The 27,990-nt window shown below is 44.1% G+C and overlaps 1 protein-coding gene across 1 annotated transcript; it reads left to right on the top strand.

Annotated features, from left to right (window-relative positions):
* The first annotated feature begins 810 nt into the window (after positions 1-810).
* Positions 811-26,848, top strand: Sp1 (Sp1 transcription factor). The gene is made up of 6 exons (XM_057791933.1): positions 811-866; positions 2,208-2,368; positions 2,653-4,165; positions 22,066-22,231; positions 25,095-25,294; positions 26,055-26,848. Exons 1-6 carry the CDS (start codon positions 860-862, stop codon positions 26,366-26,368), a joined length of 2,361 nt encoding a protein of 786 aa, XP_057647916.1. The 5' UTR covers positions 811-859; the 3' UTR covers positions 26,369-26,848.
* Positions 26,849-27,990: the final 1,142 nt, after the last annotated feature.

Consider the following 27,990-nt stretch of genomic DNA (forward strand, 5'->3'; position numbering starts at 1 on the left):
CGCAGGACTCCGACAGGGCCAACATGGCGACGGACGCCTTTTGGCACAGCTCGGTTCCCTCCTCACGATGGGCGGCCCTAGAACGACCATTGGCCGAGCTAGGGGCGGTGCCAGGCTCCTTTCTTCCCCTCATTGGTCTGCGTATCTGAGGGGAAGCCAGTTCTCCTCTCCCCATTCCAAGTTCCAGGCTGCACCTTTTATTCGGCGTTTAATTGGCTTTCGGCTCTTGTCAATATTCGTCCTGTTCCGGCTCGTTTCAGCTGTGGTCCAATCATAACTTTCTTAACTACCCGCCTGAATTCTGATTGGTTGAGACGGCTTTCCCCTTGCCCGTTCCGGCCTATTTCTTACTCTCCACCTAAACGGACTTTGCCCAGGCATGCCCAAGACTCTAATTGGTCGTCGTCCTGTCACTCCTACCCAGGCTCTTCCTATCCCCACCGGTCTCGGAGCCCGCCTGGCGCTTCACTGGTTGCTCTACAAGTCGATCGTCTTCCCGCCCCGCCCATCCTCACTTCCTGAACCTCTCATTGGTTGCTAAAACTGAGAGGGCGGTCGTTCTGGGCGGACACCAGACACGCAACTTGGTCTCACACGCCTTATCGGGGGAACGCGTCTCTCCATTGGGTAGGCTGCCCGCCTGTCTTCCGCAAGACCCTCCCTTCTCCCTCCCTCATTGGGCGGGGCAGCAGATAAGGGGCGGAGACTAGGCCGGGCTTGTGGCGCGCAGCTCCCTCCTCCTTACCCCCCCCTCCCTGTCCGGTCCGGGTTCGCTTGCCTCGTCAGCGTCCGCGTTTTTCCCGGCCCCCCCCAACCCCCCCGGACAGGACCCCCTTGAGCTCGCCCCTCAGCTGCCACCATGAGCGGTAAGGATGAGTCCACTCCGCGTCTAGGGGTGGGAGGGGAGTGAGGGGGCGCGCGCGAGGGCCGACCGGGCGGTCCCCGCTGTGAGGGGGGGCGGGCGGGAGGCGGCGGCGGCGGCCTTGGTCCCGCCCGGGGCGGAGGGAAGGGAGGGAGAAGGGGCAGTGGCGGGGCCTCGGAGGAGGAGGGGGGATGGGCCATCCGCCCCGGGGGAGGGGGCAGCGTGGCCTCGCCCGCCCCCTGCCCGCCCCGGCCACGGGGGACGGGCCTTACCCCCCACGACTCGGCCGGCCGCCTGAGGCTCCTCCCGTCGGGGGCTGGCGCCGCGGGGGCGGCCCGACCAGTGCAGGCCCCGCCTGAGCCAACCGCCTGCCCGGTCCGCCCTCCGGTCGCTGCCTGCCCCAGGCCCTCCCCCGCACCCCCCGTGCATTTCCCTTCCCCCATCTGACCCGCCCTTTCCACGCCCCTCACCCCGAAACCGCCCCTTCCTTCTAGGGCCCGCCCTCTCAGCCCCAAACCTGGGTTCTAAGCCCTAGACCACTTTAGTCCCTGAAGTGTGTTCAGATGTCTCCCCATCGGTACTGAGAATGTACTCTTTCTCTTTCCCTTCCTGTTTTGTTAATTTTTTTACACTTGATCTTTCCCCATCTTTCTTCATCCTAATTTTAGCACATTTTCCATCCACCCACATGTTGGGTTCCCTCTTCCTCCCAGAATGCTTTTTTTTTCCTTTTGAGACAGGGTCTCCTTGGTACTCGTTGGCTTGGAAGTTACTATGAAGACCAAGCTGGCCTCTAATTTTTAGCTATCCTCCTGCTTCTTCCTCCTGAGTCCTGGGATTACAGAATGTGCCATCACTAGGGGCAACTTTTTGTTATTCCTGAGACACTGCCCTCAGATTCCCTTTCTCAGAAGTGTTGTTTGTTTTGTTTTAAGACCAGGTCTCTATCTGTAGCCCAGACAGATCTAGAACTGGTGAGCCACCCCCCTCATTCTTCAAGTGCTGGGATTATAGTGTGAGTCACCATGCCTGGTTCCCAAAGCCCTTTTTGAATGATTTCTGGCTTTAATTTTGTACTTGAGAAAATAGTGACACATCTTGGACACCATTGAGCCATGTGCCTGTCCAGCACACTTAGGACACTGGCTTCCAATTTACTGTGTAGTTGAAAATTGTTTTGAACTCTTGCTCCTCTTACCTTCAGTTCCAAATTCTGGGATTTTAGGCCTGCCAACTTATCTGGCCCTATTTTAAGATTTTTTTTTTTTTTTTTTTGTCAAAGCCTTATTTTAAACCTTAGGGAGGTTCACCCCCTTCTACTTTATTGTTTTGTAATTATTTTTAGACCAAGATCACTCCATGGATGAAGTGACAGCCGTGGTGAAGATTGAAAAAGGTGTTGGTGGCAGTAATGGGGGTAACGGTAATGGTGGTGGTGCGGCCTTTTCTCAGACTCGAAGCAGCAGCACAGGCAGTAGCAGCAGCAGTGGTGGCGGAGGAGGGCAGGTGAGTGATCAATCAAAAGTGGGGAAGGTGTTGAGAGGGTGTAAATATTCCTAGAAAACTCCTTAATCAAAAATGCTGGGAAGAATTACGGTATGGAAGTACACACAGAAAGATAGTTGGTCTAGAGGGTCCCCAAATTTGATATTGGAACGATACACAAAAGTCAGCATTTTGTTTCTGGTTTTTGCTCTTTCTATGCCTGCATTGTTGCTGTTTGTCTGCTGAATACTGCCCCCTAGGCCGGCTATTGGGTGCCACTAACTCCTTTCCTCTCTTCTGGCCAGGAATCCCAGCCATCTCCTTTGGCTCTGCTGGCAGCAACCTGCAGCAGAATTGAGTCACCCAATGAGAACAGCAACAACTCCCAGGGTCCGAGTCAGTCAGGGGGCACAGGTGAACTTGACCTCACAGCCACACAACTTTCACAGGGTGCCAATGGCTGGCAGATCATCTCTTCCTCCTCTGGGGCTACCCCTACCTCAAAGGAACAGAGTGGCAACAGTACCAATGGCAGCAATGGCAGCGAGTCTTCCAAGAATCGCACAGTCTCTGGTGGGCAGTATGTTGTGGCTACTACCCCCAACTTACAAAACCAGCAAGTTCTGACAGGTCTACCTGGAGTAATGCCCAATATTCAGTATCAAGTAATCCCACAGTTCCAGACTGTTGATGGGCAGCAGCTGCAGTTTGCTGCCACTGGGGCCCAAGTGCAGCAGGATGGTTCTGGTCAAATACAAATCATACCAGGTGCAAACCAACAGATCATCACAAATAGAGGAAGTGGGGGCAACATAATTGCTGCTATGCCAAATCTACTCCAGCAGGCTGTGCCCCTCCAAGGCCTTGCTAATAATGTGCTCTCAGGACAGACTCAGTATGTGACCAATGTTCCAGTGGCCCTGAATGGGAACATCACCTTGTTACCTGTCAACAGCGTTTCTGCAGCTACCTTGACTCCCAGCTCTCAGGCAGTCACCATCAGCAGTTCTGGATCCCAGGAGAGCGGCTCACAGCCTGTCACCTCAGGGACTGCCATCAGTTCTGCCAGCTTGGTGTCATCACAAGCTAGTTCCAGTTCCTTTTTCACCAATGCCAATAGCTACTCAACAACTACTACCACCAGCAACATGGGAATTATGAACTTTACCACCAGCGGATCATCAGGGACCAGTTCTCAAGGCCAGACACCCCAAAGGGTTGGTGGGCTACAAGGATCTGATTCTCTCAACATCCAGCAGAATCAGGCATCAGGAAGCTCACTTCAAGCAAGTCAGCAAAAAGAGGGAGAACAAAGTCAGCAGACACAGCAACAACAAATTCTTATTCAGCCTCAGTTAGTTCAAGGGGGACAAGCTCTTCAGGCCCTCCAAGCAGCACCATTGTCAGGGCAAACCTTCACAACTCAAGCTATTTCCCAGGAAACCCTCCAGAACCTCCAGCTTCAGGCTGTTCAGAACTCTGGTCCCATCATCATTCGGACACCAACAGTGGGGCCCAATGGACAGGTCAGTTGGCAGACCCTTCAGCTGCAGAATCTTCAAGTTCAGAACCCACAAGCCCAGACAATCACCTTGGCCCCTATGCAGGGCGTTTCCTTGGGGCAGACTAGCAGCAGCAATACCACCCTTACACCCATTGCCTCAGCTGCCTCCATTCCTGCTGGCACAGTCACTGTGAATGCTGCTCAACTTTCCTCCATGCCAGGCCTCCAGACCATTAACCTCAGTGCATTGGGTACTTCAGGGATCCAGGTGCACCAGCTTCCGGGTCTGCCATTGGCTATAGCAAATGCCCCAGGTAAGACATCCATTCTTTTGTATTTATTACAAACTAATTCTAATACTTCCCTAAGACTGTTGAATCTAAAGGGGGAAAGAGAACCTTCTGAGATGTTTCCTCAAGGACTAATCAATCAGGCAAGTGTAAAATGTTTTATTCAAGACATTTGGAGCTGATTAAATAGAAATATTTTTTTCAGTTGATCTGATGAGAAAGGAGGACTTTTTTTCTTTTTTGGTTTTTCAAGACAGGGTTTCTCTGTAGCTTTGGAGCCTAACCTGGAACTAGGTTGGTCTAAAACTCTCAGAGATCCACCTACCTCTGCCTCCCAAGTGCTGGGATTAAAGGTGTGCGCCACCACTGCCCTGCTGAAAGGAGCACTTTTTTGGTTTTTCGAGACGGGGTTTCTCTGGCTTTGGAGCCTGTTCTGGAACTAGCTCTAGTAGACCAAGCTGGCCTTGAACTTACAGAGATCCACCACCTCAGTCCAGAATCCAGTTTTAAATTCTTTTTTGTTTTTGTTTTTTCTCAAGACATGGTTTCTCTGTGTAACAACTCTGGCTGTCCTGGAACTCACTTTGTAGACCAGGCTGGACTCCAAACTGAAACAGATCTGCTTGCCTCTGCCTAACGAGTGCACTACCTCTGCCAGACTGCCTCGGTTTTACATTCTTTTTTTTTTTTTTTTTGGTTTTTCGAGACAGGGTTTCTCTGTAGCTTTGGAGCCTGTCCTGGAACTCCCTTTGTAGACCAGGCTGGCCTCGAACTCACAGAGATCCGCCTGCCTCTGCCTCCTGAGTGCTGGGATTAAAGGCGTGCGCCACCACCGCCCGGCTCGGTTTTACATTCTTAAAAGGGTGTTTTTGCAAAATAAACTGCAAACCATGGGGATGGGGATGGGCTGGTGTGCAGGAGAATCAGAAGACCCTATGTTCAAGCCCTATGTGTAAGGGGAAAACCAGAAAGAATATGAAATATGGCTGTGAGTATATGTGGATCCCAAGACCTAAAATATTTACTACCTGACTCTATGCTGAAAACTCGCCAAGCTTTACTTTGTGGTACCAAGACTCTGGGAAATAGAGACTATAGGACTTTACTCAAAAGTGCTCCTTTCAGCAGGGCAGTGGTGGCGCACGCCTTTAATCCCAGCACTTGGGAGGCAGAGGTAGGTGGATCTCTGAGAGTTTTAGACCAACCTAGTTCCAGGTTAGGCTCCAAAGCCACAGAGAAACCCTGTCTCGAAAAACCAAAAAAGTGCTCCTTTCTCAGCTGGGCGGTGGTGGCCTTTAATCCCAGCACTGGATCCTGGACTGAAGGTGCACACTTTTAATCTCAGCACTCCTGAGGCAGAGGCAGGTGGATCTTTGTGAGCTCAAGGCCAGCCTGGTCTATACAGTTCCAGGGCTATGTAGAGAGACCCTGTCAGAACAAACAACAGGGATTGGAGAGATGGATGGTTCAGCAGTTAAAAGCACTGTAACTCAGTCCCAGGGGATCCAGTTCCCCCTCTTTCTGATTTACATCTGGCACAATGGAATGTGGAGTACAGACATACATTCAAACACTAATACATGTAAAAATAAAAATACAATTTAAAATTTTATGTAGGAGACTAGGATTGCTGAGTAGTAGTAAGTGCTTGTCTTTTAGGTAAGGTCTCAGCTGTGTAACCCTGTGATTTGGTCAGCCCCTGAGTGCTGGGATCACAGTCATGTGCTACCATGACCATTCCCACCACAAAATTAAAAAAAAAAAAAACAAAAAAAAAAAAACAAAATGTAAAATTACTCTTTTTTTTTTTTTTTTTTTTTGGTTTTTCGAGACAGGGTTTCTCTGTGGTTTTGGAGCCTGTCCTGGAACTAGCTCTTGTAGACCAGGCTGGTCTCGAACTTACAGAGATCCGCCTGCCTCTGCCTCCCAAGTGCTGGGATTAAAGGTGTGCGCCACCACCGCCCGGCTGTAAAATTACTCTTTAACTCTCATTTCTTCTCATATTCCTCCTCTGTTTCTTTTGTTTTTATTTTATGTGTATGGGTGTTTTGCATGCATGTTTGTGGATCACATAAGTTAGTAGTGCTCTTGGGGATCAGAAAAGGGAGTCCTCAAGTACCCTGGCATCAGAGTTAGTTGGTAGCCTGCCAGGTGGGTTCTGGAATCAAACCTGGTTCCTCTGGAAGTGCAGCCAGTACTTTTTTTTTTTTTTTTTGAGACAAGGTTTCTCTGTATAATAGTTCTAGCCGCCCTGGAACTCACCATGTGGACCAGACTGATCTTAAACTTACAGAGATCTGCCTGCCTCTGTCCTTTAAGGAAGAGGTTTATTGGCTGACAGTTTTGTGTGATTAAATGTGTTGAATATGCCACATTTTGGTGGAAAGGGCATGGCAACTGGGGTAGTACCTCCTTCCTTTTTTTTGTTTTTTTTTGTTTTTTTGAGACAGGGTTTCTCTGTAGTTTTGGAGCCTGTCCTGGCACTAGCTTTTTTTTTTTTTTTAAACTTTTTTCCTTTTTATTTTTAAACTTTTTAAAAAATATTTATTTATTTACTTATTATGTATACAGTGTTCTGTCTGTGTGTATGCCTGCAGGCCAGAGGAGGGCACCAGACCTCATTACAGATGGTTGTGAACCACCATGTGGTTGCCGGGAATTGAACTCAGGACCTTTGGCAGAGCAAGCAATGCTCTTAACCGCTGAGCCATCTCTCCAGCCCTGGAACTAGCTCTTGTAGACCAGGCTGGTCTCGAACTGTCTGCCTCTGCCTCCTGAGTGCTGGGATTAAAGGTGTGCACTACCACTGCCTCGCTAGTACCTCCTTCCTTTAGTGACAGGAGTAGGAGGCAAGCAACTCCTCACATCTTGATTCAGGAAACTAGATCAATGGCCTTCTTTTGCTTTATGGACCACATAGGTTACAGAATGTGATGATTCAATTTGAACAGTTTTCTCATGGGTTGTAACTCATAATTGAGGGGAAAATGACTTACTAGATTCCAGAAAGTTTTTTCTTTTTTTCCTAAAATTTTACTTAAGCATATGTGTTTCTGTCTGTATGTTCATGCAGTTTGGATGAATGGGTGCTCCAGGAGGCTGGAAGGGGTCATCAGATTCCCTGGGACTGGAATTCCAGGTGTTTGTGAGCCTCCTGGTGTGGGTGCTGGGATCCCAACACTTGTCCTCTGGAAGAGAAGCCAGTGCTTTTAACCATTGAGCCATCTCTCCAGCCCTCAGAAAGATTTTCAACAAGATGAGTTTCTGTTCTTTGTGTTTTTTTTTTTTTTTTTTTTGGTTTTTCGAGACAGGGTTTCTCTGTGGTTTTTTGGAGCCTGTCCTGGAACTAGCTCTTGTAGACCAGGCTGGTCTCGAACTCACAGAGATCCGCCTGCCTCTGCCTCCCAAGTGCTGGGATTAAAGGCGTGCGCCACCACCGCCCGGCCTTCTTTGTGCTTTTGTATTGTTTTGTTTGTTCATTTGTTTGAGGCAGGATCTCAATAAGTAACCCTGGCTGTCCTGGAACTCTCTATTGACCAGGCTGACCTTAAACAGAGATTCGGTGGCCTGTCTCTGCTTCCTAGTGTTGGGATTAGAGGTGTGCACCAGCATACCCGACTTCCCTAGTTAGCCTTTATCACTCTACCTTCTGTGCAAACTGAGTCACCATTGGCCAGATAGATGTGGTGACCCATTCTTGTAATTCCTTTACTTGGGAGACTGAGAAGAATCGTGAGTTCAAAGGCCGGGCAGTTGCCAGGTAGTGGTAGCATATGACTTTATTCCCAGCGCTTGGGAAGTAGAGGCAGAGGCAGGTGGATCTCTTGAGTCTGAGGCTAGTCTGGTTTACAGAGAGTGTTCCAGGACAGCCAGGGCTACACAGAAAAACTCTGTTTCATACAGTACTTTCTCTGCCAAAACAAACAAATGAAACACACACACAATCAGGCTAGCTAGCTAGCTGCTGGCTGTATGGGGAGGCTCTGTTTCAAAAACAATACAAAAAACCCACGAAAACCAACAAAATGATTTTAGAAAGCCAAAAATCAGAACCATAAAGTAAAAATGAAAGCCCTTTCAGAATTTGTTATTTTAAAATACATCGTGAGTCTACTCTATATCCTTGTCAGGGGAGGATGAGGCAAGAGGATCAGTGCCAGTTTATTATCCATAAACAAGTTTAAAAAATTTATCATGTGCCGGGCGGTGGTGGCGCACGCCTTTAATCCCAGCACTTGGGAGGCAGAGGCAGGCGGATCTCTGTGAGTTCGAGACCAGCCTGGTCTACAGAGCTAGTTCCAGGACAGGCTCCACAGCCACAGAGAAACCCTGTCTCGAACAACCAAAAAAAAAAAAAAAAAAAAAAAAAAAAAAAATTTATCATGTAGATCAACATGGAACTAATATATTTTGGGGGAATTAAACTCGGGGTCTTTGGGTTTTTTTGGTGAGGGGTTTTCTATAGATAGGGTTTCTCTGTAATTCTGTCCGAACTGGAACTCCCTCTGTAGAGGATGCTGGCCTCAAACTCAGCTCCACCAGCAGTGCACAGGTTCTTACTCTGTCGCCCAGGCTATGTGTAAGCCACTTACACTATAATTAATCTATAATAAAATACAGTTAAAAAAAATACAGAAAAACTGGGCAGTCGTGGCCCACACCTTTAATTCCTAGCACTCAGGAGGTAGAGGCTGGCTGATCTCTTGAGTTTGAGGCCAGCCTTGTCTACAGGAACAAGTTCCAGGATAGGCTTCAGGGCTACAGAGAAAGCCTGTCACAAACAACAAAACAAAAAAACTCACTCTATAGACCAGGCTGGCCTCCAATTTACGGAGATCCACATGCTTCTGCCTCCCAAGTGCTGGGATTAAAGACGTGTGCCACCACCACCCAACTCCACTGTTGGGTTTTTCAGTAGGGTTTCTTTGTGTAGCTTTAGCTGTCCTGGAACTTGCTTTGTAGACCAGGCTGGCCTCAAACTCAAAGAACTCTGCCTGTCTCTGTCTCTGGAGTGCTGGGATTAAAGGTGTGCTCCTCCAACAACTGCTAGCTAAAATTTAATGAGGGTAAGTTTTATAAAAGCTGAGTTCAACAGCCTAGAAAATGAGACTCTCAGTAGTTAGTCTATAGCAGCATGCTTGCTTTCTTTTTGATTATGAGTTTTATTTAGGAGTTTCAATATTTAGAGGAGAACAAGATCTTGGAATTGTTCCAACTAGTTAGTAATTTGGATCTTTGCCATTTCTAAGAGGTTTGTTGTAATTTAGGCTCTTGAGAGGAGTTAAGAGACATTTCCAGTCATACTTTGGGGGAAGTTTGCCGTTTAATATGTCATAAGTCAGGGCTACCTAGTTGCTATTGATGGTCTTGAACTCTACAAACTGTGTGGTGTATGTAATATATCGGCAGTTTGACATTAACAGATAAGAGAATGAGATACTGAAACCTTAAAGTCGTCTGTGTGGAGGTCAGGACAGCTTCGTGGAATTCGCTTTGACTTTTAAGTAAGCTCCAGGTGGTGAACTTAGGTGGCTTCAGATATTGAATTCAGGTGACCAGGCTCGCTCAACAAGCACCTTTGGAGCCATCTGGTTGACTGGAAAAGTCATTTTTAAGTCAAGAATTGTTTTCTTCATTAACATGCTTTTGAAGACACGTGTGATCAATTTTTCCCCCTAAAGACGTGATCTCTCACTGTGTAGCTGAAAGGCTCCTTGAACTTGTGATCTTTTTAACTTGCACCTCTAGATGTGCACGGCGGTTCTGGGTTTTACTAGGTGCTGCTGGCATTGAGTCTCAAGTGCCAACCAAGCACTCTACCAACTGAGCTCCATTCCTAGCTCATAAATTACCTTCTTGTTGTTGTTGTTAAACTGGTCATAATTTTGTAATCCCCCTCCTTTTTCTTTCTTTCTTTCTTTCTTTCTTTCTTTCTTTCTTTCTTTCTTTCTTTCTTCTTTCTATCTTCTTTCTTTTTTAAAGATTTACCATGTATACAGTGTTCTGCATGCACACCAGAAGAGGGCACCAGATCTCTTAAAGATGGTTGTGAGCCACAATGTGGTTGCTGGGAATTGAACTCACGACCTCTGAAAGAACAGCTCTTAACTGTTGTTAAGTGCTCTTAACGGTTGGAACTATCTCTCAAGCCCTCCTTTTTCTTCTTAATTGAGTAGATTTTATGTTTTTGTTTTTTGGAACAGGGTTTCTTTGTATAGCATTCTTGGCTGTCCTGGAACACCATCTATAGATCAGGCTGGCCTCAAACTCACAGAAATCCTCCTGACTCTGCCTGCCAAGTGTTGGGATTAAAGTGGTGTGCCATTACCAATTGGCTATATTTTATCTTAAAAAGTAGTTTCCTAGAGACTAGCTTCAGTTGCTACAAAATATCTTACTTTACTCTCTTTTCTGATACAGTATTACTTATGGACTAGAGAACTCAAGCATTAATAGTACTCTCCAAAGTACAGTGTAGGAGAAAACTCACTGCATATGAAACAATCTTAATTTTCTAAGATGAGGTAGCCTTAGAAACTATAGCTTTGGGCCAAGTTTGGTGGTTCATACCTTTAATTGCAGTACTCTAGAGGCAGAGACAGGCTAATCTTTCAGTTGGAGGTCAAACTGGATTTATATAATACAAGCTATATACATGATGAGACTCCGTCTTAAAAGAAAAAGCCTGCTGGTGGAGGTGCACATCTTAAATGTCAGCACTTGGGAGTCAGAGGCCTACGGATCTCTGAGTTTGAGGCTAATCTGGTCTATAGAGGGAATTCCAGGACAGCCAAAGCTACACAGAGAAACCCTTGCTTGGAAGAGAGAGAGGGAAGGAGGCAGGGAGGGAGACAGGCGCATGCGCTAGGTGGTGATGGCACAGGCCTTTAATCCTAGTACTTGGAAGGCAGAGGCAGGAGGCTATGAACATCGTTGAACACATGTCCTTGTGGCACGATTGAGCATCCTTTGTATTACTGAGTCTTGAGGAAGGTTGTTTCCTAATTTTCTGAGAAATGGCCACACTGACATCCAAAGGAATGGAACCAGCTTGCATTCCTACCAGCAATGCAGGAATGTTCCCTTTTCCCCACAACCTCTCCAGCATAAGTTGTCATCAATGTTTTTGATCTTGGCCATTCTTACAGGTGTTAGATGGAATCTCAGAGTTGTTTTGATTTTCATTTCTCTGATGACTAAGATGTTGAACATTTCCTTAAGTGTCTTTCAGCCATTTTAGATTTCCTCTGTTGAGCGTTCTCTGTTTAGGTCTGTACTCCATTTTTTTTATTGGATTATGTGATCTTTTGGTGTCCAATTTCTTGAGTTCTTGTATATTTTGGAGATCAGACCTCTGTCTGATGTGGGTTGTCTTGTTTACCGTGTTTTTTTGCTTTACAGAAGAAGCTTGAAAGTTTCAGGAGGTCCCATTTATTAATTGTTTCTCTCAATGTCTGCTGGGGTTATATTTAGGAAGTGATTCCCTGTGCCAATGTGTTCAAGTATACTTCCCACTTTCTCTTCTATAAGGTTCAGTGTGGCTGGCTTTATGTTGAGGTCTTTGATCCATTTGGACTTGAGTTTTGTGCATGGTGATAGATATGGGTCTATTTTCATTCTTCTACATGTTGATATCCCGTTATGCCAGCACCACTTGTCAAATATTCTTTCTCTTTTCCATTTGATATTTTTTGCTTCTTTATCAAAGATCAGGTGTTTGAAGATGTGTGGATTGATATCTGGGTCTTCTATTCAGTTCCATTGGTCCTCCTGTCTGTTCTTATGCCAATACCAGGCTGTTTTCAGTACTGTAGCTCTGTAGTAGAGTTTGAAGTCAGGGATTGTGATGCCTCCAGAAGTTTTTTTATTGCCCAGGATTGTTTTGGCTATCCTGGTGTTGGACTCTAGCGTCCAAACACCGAGGAGGAGTCGCACCACAGCTGATGCAAAAGCATGAGGATTTTATTAATTCTGTCATGACAGGGTCCCCCAGCATTCAGGAAGCCGAGGGACCCCGAATAGCTGGTACAGTCTACTTTTAAAGGGGCCACAGAAGCAAGGGGGGTTGTTCTTTGACTATTTTGATTGGCTTATTTGAAAGGGCTATTACCCATAATTGACTGGAGAGCTGTTGCCAGATCAGGTGAGGTAAGAGGTCATTTTGACCCCGTTTCCCAGGGGACTGAACCAAAACATACGTATATGGGTAATGGTTGAAAAACTGAGTACATGCGAGTGTAGCTGTTAGGTCCTTGGTTCCCAGGGGAGTAGGGGAAGCACTCTGGCACAGAGGCTGAGAGGATTCAGAATTGTCAAAAATGACTTTAGGATTGTCTTAAAGTCTTACACTGGGTTTTTTTTGGGTTTTTTTGGTTTTGTTTTTTTGCTTTTTTGCTTTTCCAAATGAAGTTGAGTACTTTTCTTTCGAGGTCCTTGAAGGATTTTGCTGGGATTTTTTTTTTAATATTTATTTATTTGTTATGTATACAATATTCTGTCTGTGTGTATGTCTGCAGGCCAGAAGAGGGCACCAGACCTCATTACAGATGGTTGTGAGCCACAATGTGGTTGCTGGGAATTGAACTCAGGACCTTTGGAAGAGCAGGCAATGCTCTTAACCCCTGAGCCGTCTCTCCAGTCCTTTGCTGGGATTTTGATGGGCATCCTTTTTCTGTTTTTTTTTTTTTTTTGTTTTTGTTTTTGTTTTTTTTTTTTTGGTTTTTTTTTTTTTTGGTTTTTCGAGACAGGGTTTCTCTGTGGCTTTGGAGCCTGTCCTGGAACTAGCTCTGTAGACCAGGCTGGTCTCCTTTTTCTGTTTTAATCAATACGTTTGTCTTTTTATCGGTACCCTTGTCTGTTGTTTTGTATTCTTAATTTGCAAATCTCTCCCCCTCAGCCCCTGTCAAACACTAAAAACTTGTCTTGGGTGTGCATAGGGACAGCTTTGAGAAATTGAGTTTGGTTGACTTCTTGGGGGGCTTTGGCATGAGAATAGAGCAGACTATCCTGATGTCTGTAATTCACTCAAAGAAAGCTTCAGGCACTAAAAATAAAAATTGTACATGTGCTAATTTTACTGGGGTAAAGAGAATGTTTTGTCTACAGTTAAGTTGGATGTGATGCTGGCATTGGTTTTCCAGCAAACTCACTAAAGTTGGGGTCAGATTGCCGAGACCTAAAAAGAAAAGAAGTTGTGTTTTCAACTAGTGCATGTGAAGAGGTCATTGTTTAGTTTGTAAAAATGTTTTTTACTTTTTTTCTCCCCAAAAATTGAGTATTAATTTGTTGCTTATACTGGCTTGAGACTCAGTATGTGGTTCAGGCTGGCTTCAGACTTGTGACAATCCTTCTACCTCAGTCAGTGAGTGTTGGGATTACAGATATGAGCATCCTCGATCAGCCAGTTAGCATTTTTTTTAAAGATTTATTTATTTATTATGCATACAATGTTCTGTTAACATATATACACCAGAAGAGGCACCAGATCTCATTATAGATGGTTGTGAGCCACCATGTGGTTGCTGGGAATTGAACTCAGGACCTCTGGAAGAGCAGACAGTGCTCTTAACCTCTGAGCCATCTCTCCAGCCCCCGCCAGTTAGCATTTTTATGTAAAAAGTCTTTTGAGAAATATTTCTATTTAAAAATGATATAGTTTATCAAATGAAACATGTTTCTGAATCTTTTCCTATAATAATACACTTTTTGTTTTGGGTTTTTGGTTTTTAGAGAGAGAGCTTCTCTGTGTAGCTTTGGAGCCTGTCCTGGAACTAGCTCTTGTAGACCAGGCTGGTCTTGAACTCACAGAGATCCGCCTGCCTTTGCCTCCCAAGTGCTGGGATTATAGGCGTGCTCCACCACCGCCCGGCATGATATTGCTTTTTAAATGGTGACTTCTGTTTAAAGAGAAGAGTTCTTTAAATCTAAGTACTTTTATTGTTTTGAAACTCAGGGATATGAGAATACAGTCTTCAATTGTTCCTATTCATTCCAATTTTTTTTTTTTATAACATCATTGTTAGGTCATGCTGCCTTTTGCATGTAGTATGGCCATTTTAACTCAGTTAAGTGAGTAGAGATGTGGTAGCACCACCGTTCAATCCAAAGCACTTGGGAGGCAGGAGGATTTGGAGTTCAAAACCATCTTCAGGGGCTGGAGAGATGACTCAGAGGTTGGGAGTACTGGCTTCTCTTCCAGAGGTTCTGAGTTCACTTCCCAGCAACTACTTGGTGGCTCAAGGTGGCTCAAGGCCATCATTAATGAGATCTGGTGCCTTCTTCTGGCAAGCAGATAGAACACTGTATACATAATAAACAAATCTTTAGTAAAGAAAATCTTCAGCTGAGTTGTTAGAGACCAACCCCTGTTTTCAACAACAACAAACTAAACAAACCCCTGAATAGAATCTTCCTTTTTGAAGACCAGAAAATGTTTGTTCTTTCTGTACTCTCCTCTTCCCTTCTATTTCCAGGGTATCACAGGTTGGCCTCTAACTGTGTAGTTCTACCTGAACTTCTCAACTCCTGATCCAAGGGCTGAGATTTATAGCTGAGATTATAGGTGTGACCTTAACACCTAATGAAAACTGTTCTGTGTTAAGCTTTTTTCTTTTTTTTTTTCTTTTTATTTTATGTGCTTGAGTGTTTTGTATGTTTGTGTGAGGGTGTCAGATTCCCTGGAACTGTAGTTACAGATAGTAGCACGCTGCTATGTGGGTGATGAGAATTGAACTCAGATCCTCTAAAAGGAGCTGTCAGTGCTCTTAACCTGGGAGCTGTCTCTCCAGCCCCCTTTTATAAAGCTATTAAGTGAATCTTGGAGAATTGGTTACAAATCTGGATTATAACTTGATTTTTTTTTTTGACATGTGCTTCCATGTTTTTTGGACTGTGAATTGTTTATGGGAACTGGGTGGTATTACTTGTTACTCAAGTTTAGATTTGCATATCTAAATTTTGTGTGCGTGTCTGCTTACCTACGTGCAAAAAACTGATAGCTGAACTACTTTGAAATTGTTTTTTTAAAACAGGAAATACCTAGGTTACGACAAAGATTTGCTTTTTTTCTTTCAAGTTTTTTTTTTTTTTTTGGTTTTCGAGACAGGGTTTCTCTGTAGCTTTGGAGCCTGTCCTGGAACTCCCTTTGTAGACCAGGCTGGCCTCGAACTCACAGAGATCCGCCTGCCTCTGCCTCCTGAGTGCTGGGATTAAAGGCGTGCGCCACCACCGCCCGGCTCAAGATTTATTTTTATTTTATTTGTATGGGTGTTTTGTTTGCATGTGTGTGTTGGTGCTCTAGGAGATGGTGAGCCTCCATGTGGATGCTGTTCTTTGGAAACAAGTGCTCTTAACTACTGGCCCAACTCTCCAGCCCCCAAAGATTTGCTTTTTAAGAGATAGCTCAGAGGTTAAGAGCATTGCCTGCTCTTCCAAAGGTCCTGAGCTCAATTCCCAGCAACCACATGGTGGCTCACAACCATTTGTTATGGGATCCGGCACCCTCTTCTGGCCTGCAGGCATACATAAGACAGAATATTGTATACATAATAAATAAATATTAAAAAAAAAGAGAGAGATTAGTCGGGTGGTGGCCGCCACACCTTTAATCCCAACACTTGAGGGGCAGAGGCAGGTGTATATCTCTGAGTTTGAGGCTAGCCTGGTCTACAAAGCAAGTTCCAGGACAACCAAGGCTACATGGGGAAACACTGACTTGGAAAAAAAAAAAAACCAAACCAAAGTATGTGTGTGAGAAAGAGGAGGAAATTTAACGTTTCTCTTTTATCTTTGTCCTCTCCTTACTCACCATTGAACATGAAAATCTTAAGTTACTTATTTTTTTGTTTGAGTCCTTGCTCTCTCTTTTAACGATTTACTTTAGTTTATGTGTATTGATGTTTTTCCTGCATGTGTGTCTGTGTGAAGTTGCTAGATATCCTGGAACTGGAGTTAAAGTTACAGGCAGTTGTGAGCTGCCATGTGGGTGCTGGGATTGAACCTGGGTCCTCTAGAAGAGCAGCCAGTGCTCTTAACCGCTGAGGCAACTCTCTTTTTTTTGTTTTTTTTTTGTTTTTTGTTTTTCGAGACAGGGTTTCTCTGTAGCTTTGGTTCCTGTCCTGGAACTAGGTTTTGTAGACCAGGCTGGCCTTGAACTCCCAGAGATCCGCCTGCCTCTGCCTCCTGAGTGAATGCTGGGATTAAAGGTGTGCGCCACCACTGCCCGGCCCTGAGACAACTCTCTAGTCTCTTGTTTTGTTTATTTATATTGAGGCTTGATTTCCTCATAGCCCCGGCTGTCCTGGAACTCACTCTGTAGGCCAGGCTGGCATCTTAATTCAGCTCTCTCTTTGCCTTTTCCCCCCAGTGTGCTGGGATTAAAGGCATATGCCACCACTGTCCAGCTTTGTTTTTGTTTTTTGTTTTTTGTTTTTTTTTTGTTTTTTTTTTTTTTTTTGTTTTTTTGGTTTTTTGAGACAGGGTTTCTCTGTGGCTTTGGAGCCTGTCCTGGAACTAGCTCTTGTAGACCAGGCTGGTCTCGAACTCACAGAGATCCGCCTGCCTCTGCCTCCCGAGTGCTGGGATTAAAGGCGTGCGCCACCATCGCCCGGCTGTTTTTGTTTTTTAATGTGTATGGGTGTTTTGCCTGAATGTATGTCTGTGCACTTACATGCCTGGTGCACACATAGGCCAGAAGAGGATGTCAGATCCCTCAGAATTTGGAGTTTCAGATGGTTGTGAGCTTCCGTGTAAGAGCTGGGAATTGAACACAGGTCCTCTGAAAGTGCAGTCAGTGTTCTTAGCACCGAGCCATCTCGACTGCCTTTGACTCTTTTTATATTATTTTGTTTTTTTGACACTGGCTCTCATGTAGTCCAGACTAGCCTTAAATTCACTATGTAGCTGATAAAGACCTTGAACTTTGTGTGTTTGTGTTAAGTGTACCTGCACAGGTTCGTGTGCTCAGGTGTCTCAATTGTCTTTATCTCTGTTAGCCATAGGGCTTTAAGACAGGGTCTTTTTCTGAACTAGAAGTTAACATTTTCAGTTAAGCTGGCTGGCTGCCTGGCCATTTTATTCCCGGGCTCCCCCCCCCCATGCTAGGGCTAGGAGCACAAGCATATGTAGTCATGCAGAGCTGTCATATGGGTACTGGAGATTTGAACTCATGTTTACATAATAAACTCTTTTACCTAATGAACTATCTTTCTGGCCAGGAAGAACAGCCAGTGCTGTTAACTGCTTTTCCTAACTTTTGAGGCTGTCTCATAGCCTAGCCTTGAGATATAGCAAAGGATGACCTTGATCCACTTGCCCCCAAGTGTGTACCACGAGCTCACTCCATGCTGACCTTGGAACTCACAGAGATCCACCTGCTGCCTCTGCCTCCCAAGTGCTGGGAATAAAGGTATGCCCACCACTGCCCTCCTGAAGTGTTTATCCTTGTTTTTGAGACTGTATTTCATGCTATAGCCCAGGCTGGCCTCTATATTCTATTTCACCTTCCTGAATGCTAGAATCAGAATCATGAGCCCACATGAAGCAGCGTGCGTTTCACATTTTTTTTTTAATTTTTGAGACAGAATCTTACTATGTAGTGGTTTCTGGCCCGGAATGCACTGTGTAAACCAGACTGGTCTGAAACCCATGGGGATCTTCCTGCTTCTGCTTGAGATTAAAGGCATGCTCCATCAAGCCTGATTTATATTATATATATATATATATATATATATATATATATATATATATATATACACATACACATACACATATATATACACATAATATATTATGTATATATATTATATAATTATAATTTTGGGGGGTTGAAGACAGGATTTCTCTGTATAGTTGTGAAGTCTTTCTTGGAATTCCCTCTATAGACCAGGCTGACCTTGAATTCATCAGAGATTCGCCTAACTCTGCCTCCCCCAAGTGCTGGGATTAAAGGCATGATCCACCACTGCCCAGCTTTTATTTTTTATTTTTTTATTTATTTATTTTTTTTTTTTTTGGTTTTTCGAGGCAGGGTTTCTCTGTGGCTTTGGAGCCTGTCCTGGAACTAGCTCTGTAGACCAGGCTGGTCTCAAACTCACAGAGATCTGCCTGCCTCTGCCTCCCGAGTGCTGGGATTATTCATTTACTTCTTTTGAGATAGGGTTTCTCTGTGTATACCTGACTGTCCTGGAAGTCACTCTCTAGAGTGGACTGGCCCCAGCCTTAGAGATCCAGCTGCCTCTGCCTCAGGAGTGCTGAGATTAAAGGTGTGAACCAATACACTTGGCCCCTCTTCCTTCCTTCCTTCCTTCCTTCCTTCCTTCCTTCCTTCCTTCCTTCCTTCCTTCCTTCCTTCCTTCCTTCCTTCTTTCCTTCTTGTTTTGTTTTTCACTTTTTTTTTTTTGTTTTTTCTGAGACAGGGTGTCTCTTTGGAGCCTCTCCTGGAACCAACTCTTGTAGACCAGGCTGGCCTCGAACTCACGGAGATCAGCCTGCCTCCGCCTCCCAAATGCTGGCATTAAAGGTGTACGCCACCACCACCTGACCTCTTTTTCTTTTCTAATGTTTATTTGTGTGTGTGTGTGTGTGTGTGTGTGTGTGAGGCAGGCAGGCAGACATGCCTATGTGGGTGTGCATGCAAGTTCCCAGAAGCCAGATAGATTCACAGAGCAACTGTCTGTATGGATTTCCTGCCTAGCTATCACATTGGTGTTTTTAATCGTTGAGCTATCTCTCTTGCCCCTGTTTGTGTGTGTATGTGTGTATAAAATAACACACACACTTTTTTTTTTTTTTTTTGGTGCTGTTTCTCTATAGCTTTGGAGGCTGTCCTGGAACTCTAGGCTTACCTTGAACTCACAGAGATCTGCCAGTCTCTCTCACCCAAGTGCTGGGATTAAAGGTGTGCCCCACTACTACCGCCCAGTTGCGGGTATTTATTTTTGAGGGAGGATTTTATTTAGCACAGACTAGCTTCAGGGGTTATCCTCTTGCTCTGTCTCTTGAGTGATAGAAATAGTTTATCATTTATTTGTTCATTTGTTTGTTTTGAGGAAGGGTTTCTCTGTAGCACTGCTATGTAGACAAGACTGTTGAACTCACTGAGATCCTACCTGCCCTTTGCCTCTTGAGTGCTGGGAGTAAAGGCATGTGTCACCACACCAGCTTCGAGTACTATTTCTACTTCTATTTATTGTTCTGCTGTTGTGATAGAATAAATTGATGCTGAAAGTACACAATAGCTAGGAATGGTGCCTCAAACTTAAAATCCTAGCAGTTGGGAAGTTGAGGCAGGTCTTTGCTTATTTTATTTTGTTTTGCTTTTGATATTATCAGTGTAGCTCAGGCTGTCATTGAATTCGTTATGTGGCAGAGACCTCAGACTGACCATATTCCTGCCACTGCACTTTCTGAATGCTGGAATTAGGCATTTAGCATCATGACCTTTCTAATCTGTACCTTTTGATTCATAATGAATGGCAAAACTCAAGTCTTAGCCGGGAACATTACCAACGCTGATAGAGAACATTATCAAAACTGAAATTAATATTTAGATTTGATAGAGAGACTTCCAAAATATCTTCTATGTTCTTAAATTTTGTGCAGATTTCTCTTTTCTCCTTTTTGTCTTAAACCTATGGAAGAGGGTGGTATAATACTTAGTCACAGTGACATCTAGTGGTGAAAGCCATTAATACTGTTTTTTTTTAAATTTTTTTTTTATGGTTTATTTAGCTTTATTTTATGTGCATTGGTGTGAAGGTGTCAGATCCCCTGGAACTGGATTTTCAGGCAGTTGTGAGCTGCCATGTGGGCGCTGGGATTTGAACCCGGGTCCTCAGGAAGAGCAGTCAGTGCTCTTAACCGCTGAGCCATCTCTCCAGCCCCCATTAATACTGTTTTACTGATTGCTTAGCTCTACCCATTTTCAGAGGCAGTTTTTTTTGTTTGATTTGTTTTGTTTTTGAGACGGGGTTTCTCTGTAGCTTTGGAGCCTGTCCTGGAATTCGCTCTTGTAGACCAGGCTGGCCTCAAACTCAGCAGAGATCCACCTGCCTCTGCATCCCAAGAGCTGTGATTAAAGGCTTGCGCCACAACCGCCTAACTGGAGTTACAGACAGTTGTGAGCAGTTACTACACTTTTCTGTTGAGCCATTTTTCCAACTCACATGTCTAGCTTCTTTCTCCCTAGGATGCCCAGTGTTTTCTTCTTGCTTTCCCCAGAGCTCTATGTTTGGTCCTGCCATATATCCTTAACCCTTTTCACATTTGGGGTCGGGGGAGGTTCTCATTAAGTTGTCCATGTAATATTCTGATCTCTCGGGCATCCCAAATGCGCAATACACTTATAGATACAAATGAATCTAAAATAAAATACCTTTATCAGAGTGCTTGTAGATAAGTCTGTAGGTCATTTTCTTGATTAATGCTTGTTACGAGGACCCAGCATACTGGGAACTGGGTCTCTCCTGGGTAGGTGGTCCTAGATGGTGTGAGTAACCAGAATAAGCAAGTCTTGGAGATTAAGCCAGTCCTGCCTCTTGGTTCTTGCCACAATTTCCTGCTCTGGTTTCCCTTGTGATGACATAAGAGTTGTAAGAAGAGATAAACCGTTTCCCTTGTTGGTTTGTTTTGTTGTTTTGTTTTTTTGTTTTTGTTTTGTTGTTGTTGTTATTGTTTTGGACGTGGTACTTATCACAGTAGGTGACAGATAGGAAACTGGAAGCCTAAGCACAGTTTTTGGAAATATATGGAAACTAGCCTTTGGATGGTAGAGTGCTTGAGTACTGTGTGGAGGCCCTCGGCTCAGTTCCTAGAATGGTGATTTGTTTTGTTTTATAGTTACTGACATTTTAATTTCATCATGCTTTAGTAATTCCTAAAGTTTTGACTCTTAGTGATCTCTTGGAAGATCATGGGTTTAGCCACACTTCTTTACTCTGAAGAAACTGAAAAGATCTGACATTTATAGTTGTTTCAGAAATTGATGCTAGAGGCAGCAACTGGGTTTGCCCAAAACTGTCATTAAACTGCTTCTGGTTTCCTAGTTATTTTCATCACAGGAAGGCCAATCTTTAATTTATCTCATTGCTTAACTAGCACCATGTTTTAAGATTGAACTGTTCCTTTCTAAAACTATTATTAAGAGGGTGGGGAACAAATTCCAATATGATGTTGATGTCATGTAAGCTTTTGTATTTTACATGGGTCTTAATCTTTAGCCAAGGTTAGCCTGTAACTACTATGTAAACTTAAATCTGTAGTCCTTTGGTAGTCCCTTAGGAAGTTTACATTTTTATTTTTTAATCAATTTTATTTTTAATTTAACAATTTGGGAGCTTGAGTCAGAAGATTGCTTGAGCCTAGCAGTTTAAGGCCAACCCGGGCAAATATAGCGAGATCTTATATCATATTTTAAAGATCTTGAAGAAATGTTGCCATATGGGCTAGTGAGATGGCTCAGCAGGTAAAGGCACTTGCTGTCAAGGCTGAGAGTCTGAGATTGGTTTTTGATGTTCTGCTGAAATCTTCACCCCCAGTCCCTGGCATCCATTTACTTATTTCCCCTCTTCGAGAGGTGCTCAAGACCACTCCCACAGGGTACTTAAACTGTCCCCAGTTTTCTGATCTTCCTTTCCCGTCTCCTCTCTGGAGGGCTGGAAAATCATCTGGAGCGTTGTATCCATTAAACCTGGCTTTTTCTAATTTGGTTTGATTTTGTCTGATTTGGATTGTTGCATCAGTGGAGAGGCTTTTTGGGGTGCAGAAACTTTTCACTTGAAACTGATATGGTGGAAGAGAACCGATTGGCTTGGACAATCACACTGAAGAAGGAACTGTAATGAAAAGTGGTGCTATGAGTGTGATGTCTGTGAGGTTCTGTAGCTCTGTCCTACCCACTGCATCTCGAACCTCTCTTTTTATTTCAGGTGATCATGGCTCTCAGCTTGGCCTCCATGCATCTGGTGGTGATGGGATGCATGATGAGACAACAGGTGGAGAAGGAGAGAACAGTCCTGATCCCCAGCCCCAAGCTGGTCGGAGGACTCGGAGGGAAGCATGTACATGCCCCTACTGTAAAGACAGTGAAGGAAGGTGAGTTCATTTTCTTGAATATAGAATTTATTTTTGTTTTATTTATTTATTTATTTATTTATTTATTTAGGTTTTATGGACAGGGTTTCACTGTTTAGCTCTGGCTGTCCTGGAACTAGCTCTTTTGTAGACCGGGCTGGCCTTGAATTAACAGAGATCCACCTGCCTCTGCCTCCTGAGTGCTGGGATTAAAGGCGTGCGCCACCACCTGGCTAAACCTACTTCTTATTCATTTTTTTAAAAAATTATTTATTATTTTATGTGCATTGGTGCTCTGCTTGCATAAATGTCTGTGTGAGGGGTGTCAGATCTTGGGGTTACAGACAGTTGTGAGCTGCCATGTGGGTGCTAGGAATTGAACCCAGGTCCTTTGGAAGATCAGTCAGTGCTCTTAACCACTGAGCCATCTCTAGCCCTAAACCTACTTCTTGTAATGATTTTTTTTTTTACAGTAGCTTTAGGAAAATTACAAGTTTTCACAGTTATGTTATCACTCAAAAAGATAATACTTTTTCCAGGTGCTTTTTGTTTTTATTGTTGTTCACTTTCTCTCAAGTCAGTGTTTCTCTGTGTAGCCCTTACTGTTTTGGAACTCACTCTGTAGACCAGGCTGGTCTTGCTTGAACTCAGAGTACTGCCTGCCTCTGCTTCTGCCTTCCAAGTGCTGGGATTAAAGGTGTATACCACTATCGTCCATCTCTTACTAAAGATGTAATATTTTTCCACCAGGATTTTTCTCTCATTTAATTTTTTTGTTTTGTTTTTTGAGACAGAGTTTCTCTGTAGCTTTGGAGCCTGTCCTGGAACTAGCTCTTGTAGACCAGGCTGGTCTCGAACTCACAGAGATCCGCCTGCCTCTGCCTCCCAAGTGCTGGGATTAAAGGCGTGCGCCACCACCATCCGGCGAAAATTAGGGGACTTGAGTTCAAGTGCTCAGCACCCATCACCCTTTTCGGGGAGTGGGGCAAGGTTTCTCTGTGTAGCCCAGGCTGTCCTACAACTATGTTGACCAGGCTTGCCTTGAATTGCACCACCATACCTGGCTAGCCCCCTTTTTATTGTCTGTCTGTCTGTGTCTGTCTGTCTGTCTGTCTGTCTGTCTGTCTGTCTATCTATCTATCTATCTATCTATCTATCTATCTATCTATCTATCTATCTATCTATCTATCATCTTTGGTTTTTTGAGACAGGGTTTCTCAGTAGCTATGGAACCAGTCCTAGCTCTGTAGACCAGGCTGGCCTCAAACTCACAGAGATCTACCTGCCTTTGCTTCCCGAGTGCTGGGATTAAAGACATGCACCTCCACATCTCTGAGGAAAGTAATCTATAACTTGGATTTTGGAAGCTAATTAACTAAAATCAGCTGAAGATCTATCTTTGATGTCAAGTGTGGTGGTTGCTCCTACCTATATGATTTCAGTACTTAGAAGATAGAGGAGATCAGGAGATCAAAGTTAGTCTTGGCTAATTCTATAGTAAGTTTGAGGCCAACCTGAGCTATATGAGACCCAGTCTCAAAGCTCTTTCTTTCCCCCCCAAAAAAATTGTGCACGGGGTTGGAGGGGATACAAATTATAACTTTTAATAGAAGAGAGCTTGGGGCTGGAAAGATGGTCCAGTGTTTAAGAGCACTGACTGCTCTTCCAGAGGACCTGGGTTCAATTCCCAGTACTTCCATGGCAGCTCACAACTGTTTGTAACTTCAGTTTCAGGGAACCCAAAATTCATGGCAAAACACCAATGCACATAAAAACAATAATAATAATAAAGAGAGCTTACGTAGTCTGCTTGATCAGGATCTCAAAGGCAGCCTGTTATGTTACATAAGACATTTTCGAAAACAAAAATAAACAAAACAAGACAAAGCCTTAAGAAATGGGGGACTGGGCCGGGTGGTGGTGGCGCACGCCTTTAATCCCAGCACTCGGGAGGCAGAGACAGGCGGATCTCTTGTGAGTTCGAGGCCAGCCTGGTCTACAAGAGCTAGTTCCAGGAAACCCTGTCTCGGAGAAAAAAACAAGATTTATATTTCTTATGTATACAGTGTTCTGCCTGCAAGCCAGAAGAGGGCACCAGATCTCATTAAGGATGGTTGTGGGCCACCATGTGGTCCTGGAAATTGAACTCAAGAGTTAAGAGCAACCAGTGCTCTTAACTACCGAGGCAGAGACTGCAGGCGGATCTCTGTGAGTTCAAGGTCAGCCAGGTCTACAGAGTGAGTTTCAGGACAGACAGCTACACAGAGAAACCCTGTCTCAAAAAAACAAAACAAACAAAAGAACCCCACAAGTTGGGTGCTATAGTGCACACCTTTAATCTCAGCATTTGAGGCAGAGAGATCTCTGAGTTCTAGGACAGCCAGAGCTCCACAGGGAAACCCTGTCTCAAAAAGACCAAACAAAGAAAAACTGGAGGGGGAGCAATGGCTCATCAGCTAAGCACTGACTGCCTTTCCAAAGGATTCGTTTCAATTCCCAGCAACTACATGGTAGCTCATAACCATCTGTAACTCCAGTTCCAGGAGATCTCACATCCTTTTCTGACCTTGGGTACCAGATGTGCTGGTATGTATGTCTGCGTACATATGTGCAGACAAACTACTCATAAGTAAATATTAAATTTTTTTTAAAGTCAATTTCAGTGACAAGTATGGTGGCACAAACTTCTAATCCTAGCATTAAGCAAGCAGAGGCAGGTAGGTTTCTGAGTTCAAGTCCTGCCTGGTCAATTTATGGAGTTCCAAGATAGCCAGAGATACATGTATCCAAAACAAACAAAAGAATGGGTTAGGTAATTACTAACACTTCTTAGTTCTTTAATTTTTGTCTCCAGAATGATAAATCATTATGTTTTCATTCATAGAGGCTCTGGAGATCCTGGTAAAAAGAAACAGCACATTTGTCATATCCAAGGATGTGGCAAAGTGTATGGCAAGACCTCACATCTCCGGGCACACTTGCGCTGGCATACAGGAGAGAGACCATTCATGTGTAACTGGTCATACTGTGGGAAACGCTTCACACGTTCAGATGAGCTTCAGAGACATAAACGCACACATACAGGTGAGTGAGACCCCAGGGACGAGAGAATGAGTAATAGACAAAAAGAGAAGACATGGGGCCGGGCGGTGGTGGCGCACGCCTTTAATCCCAGCACTTGGGAGGCAGAGGCAGGCGGATCTCTGTGAGTTCGAGACCAGCCTGGTCTACAAGAGCTAGTTCCAGGACAGGCTCTAAAACCACAGAGAAACCCTGTCTCAAAAAACCAAAAAAAAAGGGGCTGGAGAGATGGCTCAGAGGTTAAGAGCACTGACTGCTCTTCCAGAGGTCCTGAGTTCAATTCCCAGCAACCACATGGTGGCTCACAGCCATCTATAATGAGATCTGGTGCCCTCTTCTGGCATGCAAGCATACATGGAAGGAATGTTGTATACATAATAAATAAATAAATTTAAAAAAAAAAAAAAAAAAAAAGAGAAGACATGATTTGCCTTTGAAGTAACTGAACATCCTGAACAACTTACGTGTGAAATTGAGTGTGTCTCAAAGAGCACTTGGATTACTCTGGAAGATTTTAAGGAGCTCCATTAAGATTTATTTGTCTGTTTATTATGTATACAGTATTCTGCTTCCTTGTATGCCTGCTGAAAGAAGAGGGCACCAGATGTCATTATAGATGGTTGTGAGCCACCATGTGGTTGCTGGGAATTGAACTCAGGACCTCTGGAAGAGACTCCTGAATTTGGATTTTGAAGAACACACATCAACCCCATCTTTGTTCTGACTGTTTTTGGATTAAGTTATCTTTTGCTTTTTTATCTAGGTGAGAAGAAATTTGCCTGTCCTGAGTGCCCTAAGCGTTTCATGAGGAGTGATCACCTGTCAAAGCATATCAAGACCCACCAGAACAAAAAGGGAGGCCCAGGGGTCGCCCTGAGTGTGGGCACTTTGCCCCTGGACAGTGGGGCAGGTTCAGAAGGCAGTGGCACTGCCACTCCTTCAGCCCTTATTACCACCAATATGGTAGCCATGGAGGCCATCTGTCCCGAGGGTATTGCCCGTCTTGCCAACAGTGGCATCAACGTCATGCAGGTGACAGAGCTACAGTCCATTAATATCAGTGGCAATGGTTTCTGAGATTAGACACGTAGGGCCAGAGACATGGGCCATTACCCACCAAGCCTGGGATGCAAGATAGCATGGGTCCAAGAGACTTGTGGAAGAGCGAGCCGTGAAGCATTAATGTTCTTGGTGGAGGGAAGAATTGAGGGAGGGTACAGGAGAAGAGATGGGATTGTGGCACCCATCTATCACTGGTGACTCCTTGAAAATGGAAAATATTAGTGGACGTTGTGTTGGTGCCACCCTTCGATAAGCATTTATTTCATCCCAGGTTCTTCTTACACTTCTTACCCCAGCCTCCTCTTCCTGCGTTTCCGAACCGCTAAGCTTTCCCATGATGGATCCCACCCCCAAAGCCATCATGCCTTGATAAATATGTATGATCATTGAATACTTTTTAACAAAAACAGATTCTATATTACATATATATATATATATATATATAAATAAATATATAGAGATGCTTTCACAGGGGTGGCTGGGAGGAGGAAAACGACCATTCTCTGACCAAAAATACCTTGGTCTTTTTTTTTTTTTTTTTTTTTTTTTAATATTGCCTTATTTCTCAATGGCTGAGCCTTATCATGACACATCAAGCTTTTCTATAAATGTCCTGGATTCCAACCAGAGTAAGCATTCATGTGCTCTGCTTTTAGTTCGTATATACATATGTGTCTTAATTTTGTCATTTTATATGGGATCAGCTCCTTGTGCTCCTTTCCTGACTCAGTCTTTTTTTCTCCCCTTCTCTCACATGATCACTTCCTGTGTTGTTTATGACAGTGATTTCTGGATTAGTCACTTCGGTCAATATCTTAAAGAGCTTAGTTCGAACAGCAGAATGGAAAACCTTGAAGTGCAGGCTGATGCTTGAAGTAGCTATAGAGGGAGTGTTCAAATTACTACTGACGCAGGCACCTTCTTAGTGCTGGAGAGTCAAAACCATCTCCCTTTGTTAGCTACTGTAAACATCAGGAGTCAGAAGTCTGTGGAATTGTCTAAGAGGCCCTTTGAGGGAGAGAGTCTTGGCTTGATGTCATAAACGGTCAAAAAATGGTCAAATAGTAGGCAGCAGCTTTCAGTAGGAAAAAGATGTTCTCATAGTCTCAATTCATGGAATTATTTGGATTTCAGTATCATTGTCTTCCAAATAGCTCTAAGCCTTTATGTATTGGGCTTCTGAGTTCACACACTGAAAGGAAGTACACTTCCTCTTTTAAATATTTCTGTAGTTCCTTCCTGTTAGTGTTTTCATGTTAAGAAGCATCAGCCAGTGAATCTGTTCTAACTTTTAATTCTGTAGAATGCAAAACTTGTGCCAGTGGCAAGAGAAGTTCTTTAAAATAATCTCCCCTTAATTCTGTGTGTGGTTGGGTGGTTCCTAAGGGTAAAGGAAACACACAATCATGGGAGCGATAGCCCAGAACAAAGGGAGATCTTGTCTTACCACGGGGATTATAGGAGAGATTGGGAGAGATTATCCTGCTTTATCCATGGCCTGATTCCAGAAGAGACTGATCCAAAAATTATAACGGCAGGGAAACTCAGTGCATTTGACACTGAGGCTTAAATGCAACCAGAATTGTCCTCAAGGCCCAGCCATTAAAGAAAGCATTGTCTCTCTTGACCTTCTGGTA

The sequence above is a fragment of the Chionomys nivalis genome, chromosome 17 (assembly GCF_950005125.1).
Source record: "Chionomys nivalis chromosome 17, mChiNiv1.1, whole genome shotgun sequence".
In the NCBI taxonomy this organism is placed as follows: Eukaryota; Metazoa; Chordata; class Mammalia; order Rodentia; family Cricetidae; genus Chionomys; species Chionomys nivalis.

Bases quoted from the DNA above. Each gene is read 5' to 3' on its own strand.
- Sp1 (XM_057791933.1), top strand. The intron at 4,166-22,065 runs GTAAGACATCCA...TTTTTATTTCAG, and splicing joins GGCTATAGCAAATGCCCCAG to GTGATCATGGCTCTCAGCTT. The intron at 25,295-26,054 runs GTGAGTGAGACC...TTTTTTATCTAG, and splicing joins ACATAAACGCACACATACAG to GTGAGAAGAAATTTGCCTGT.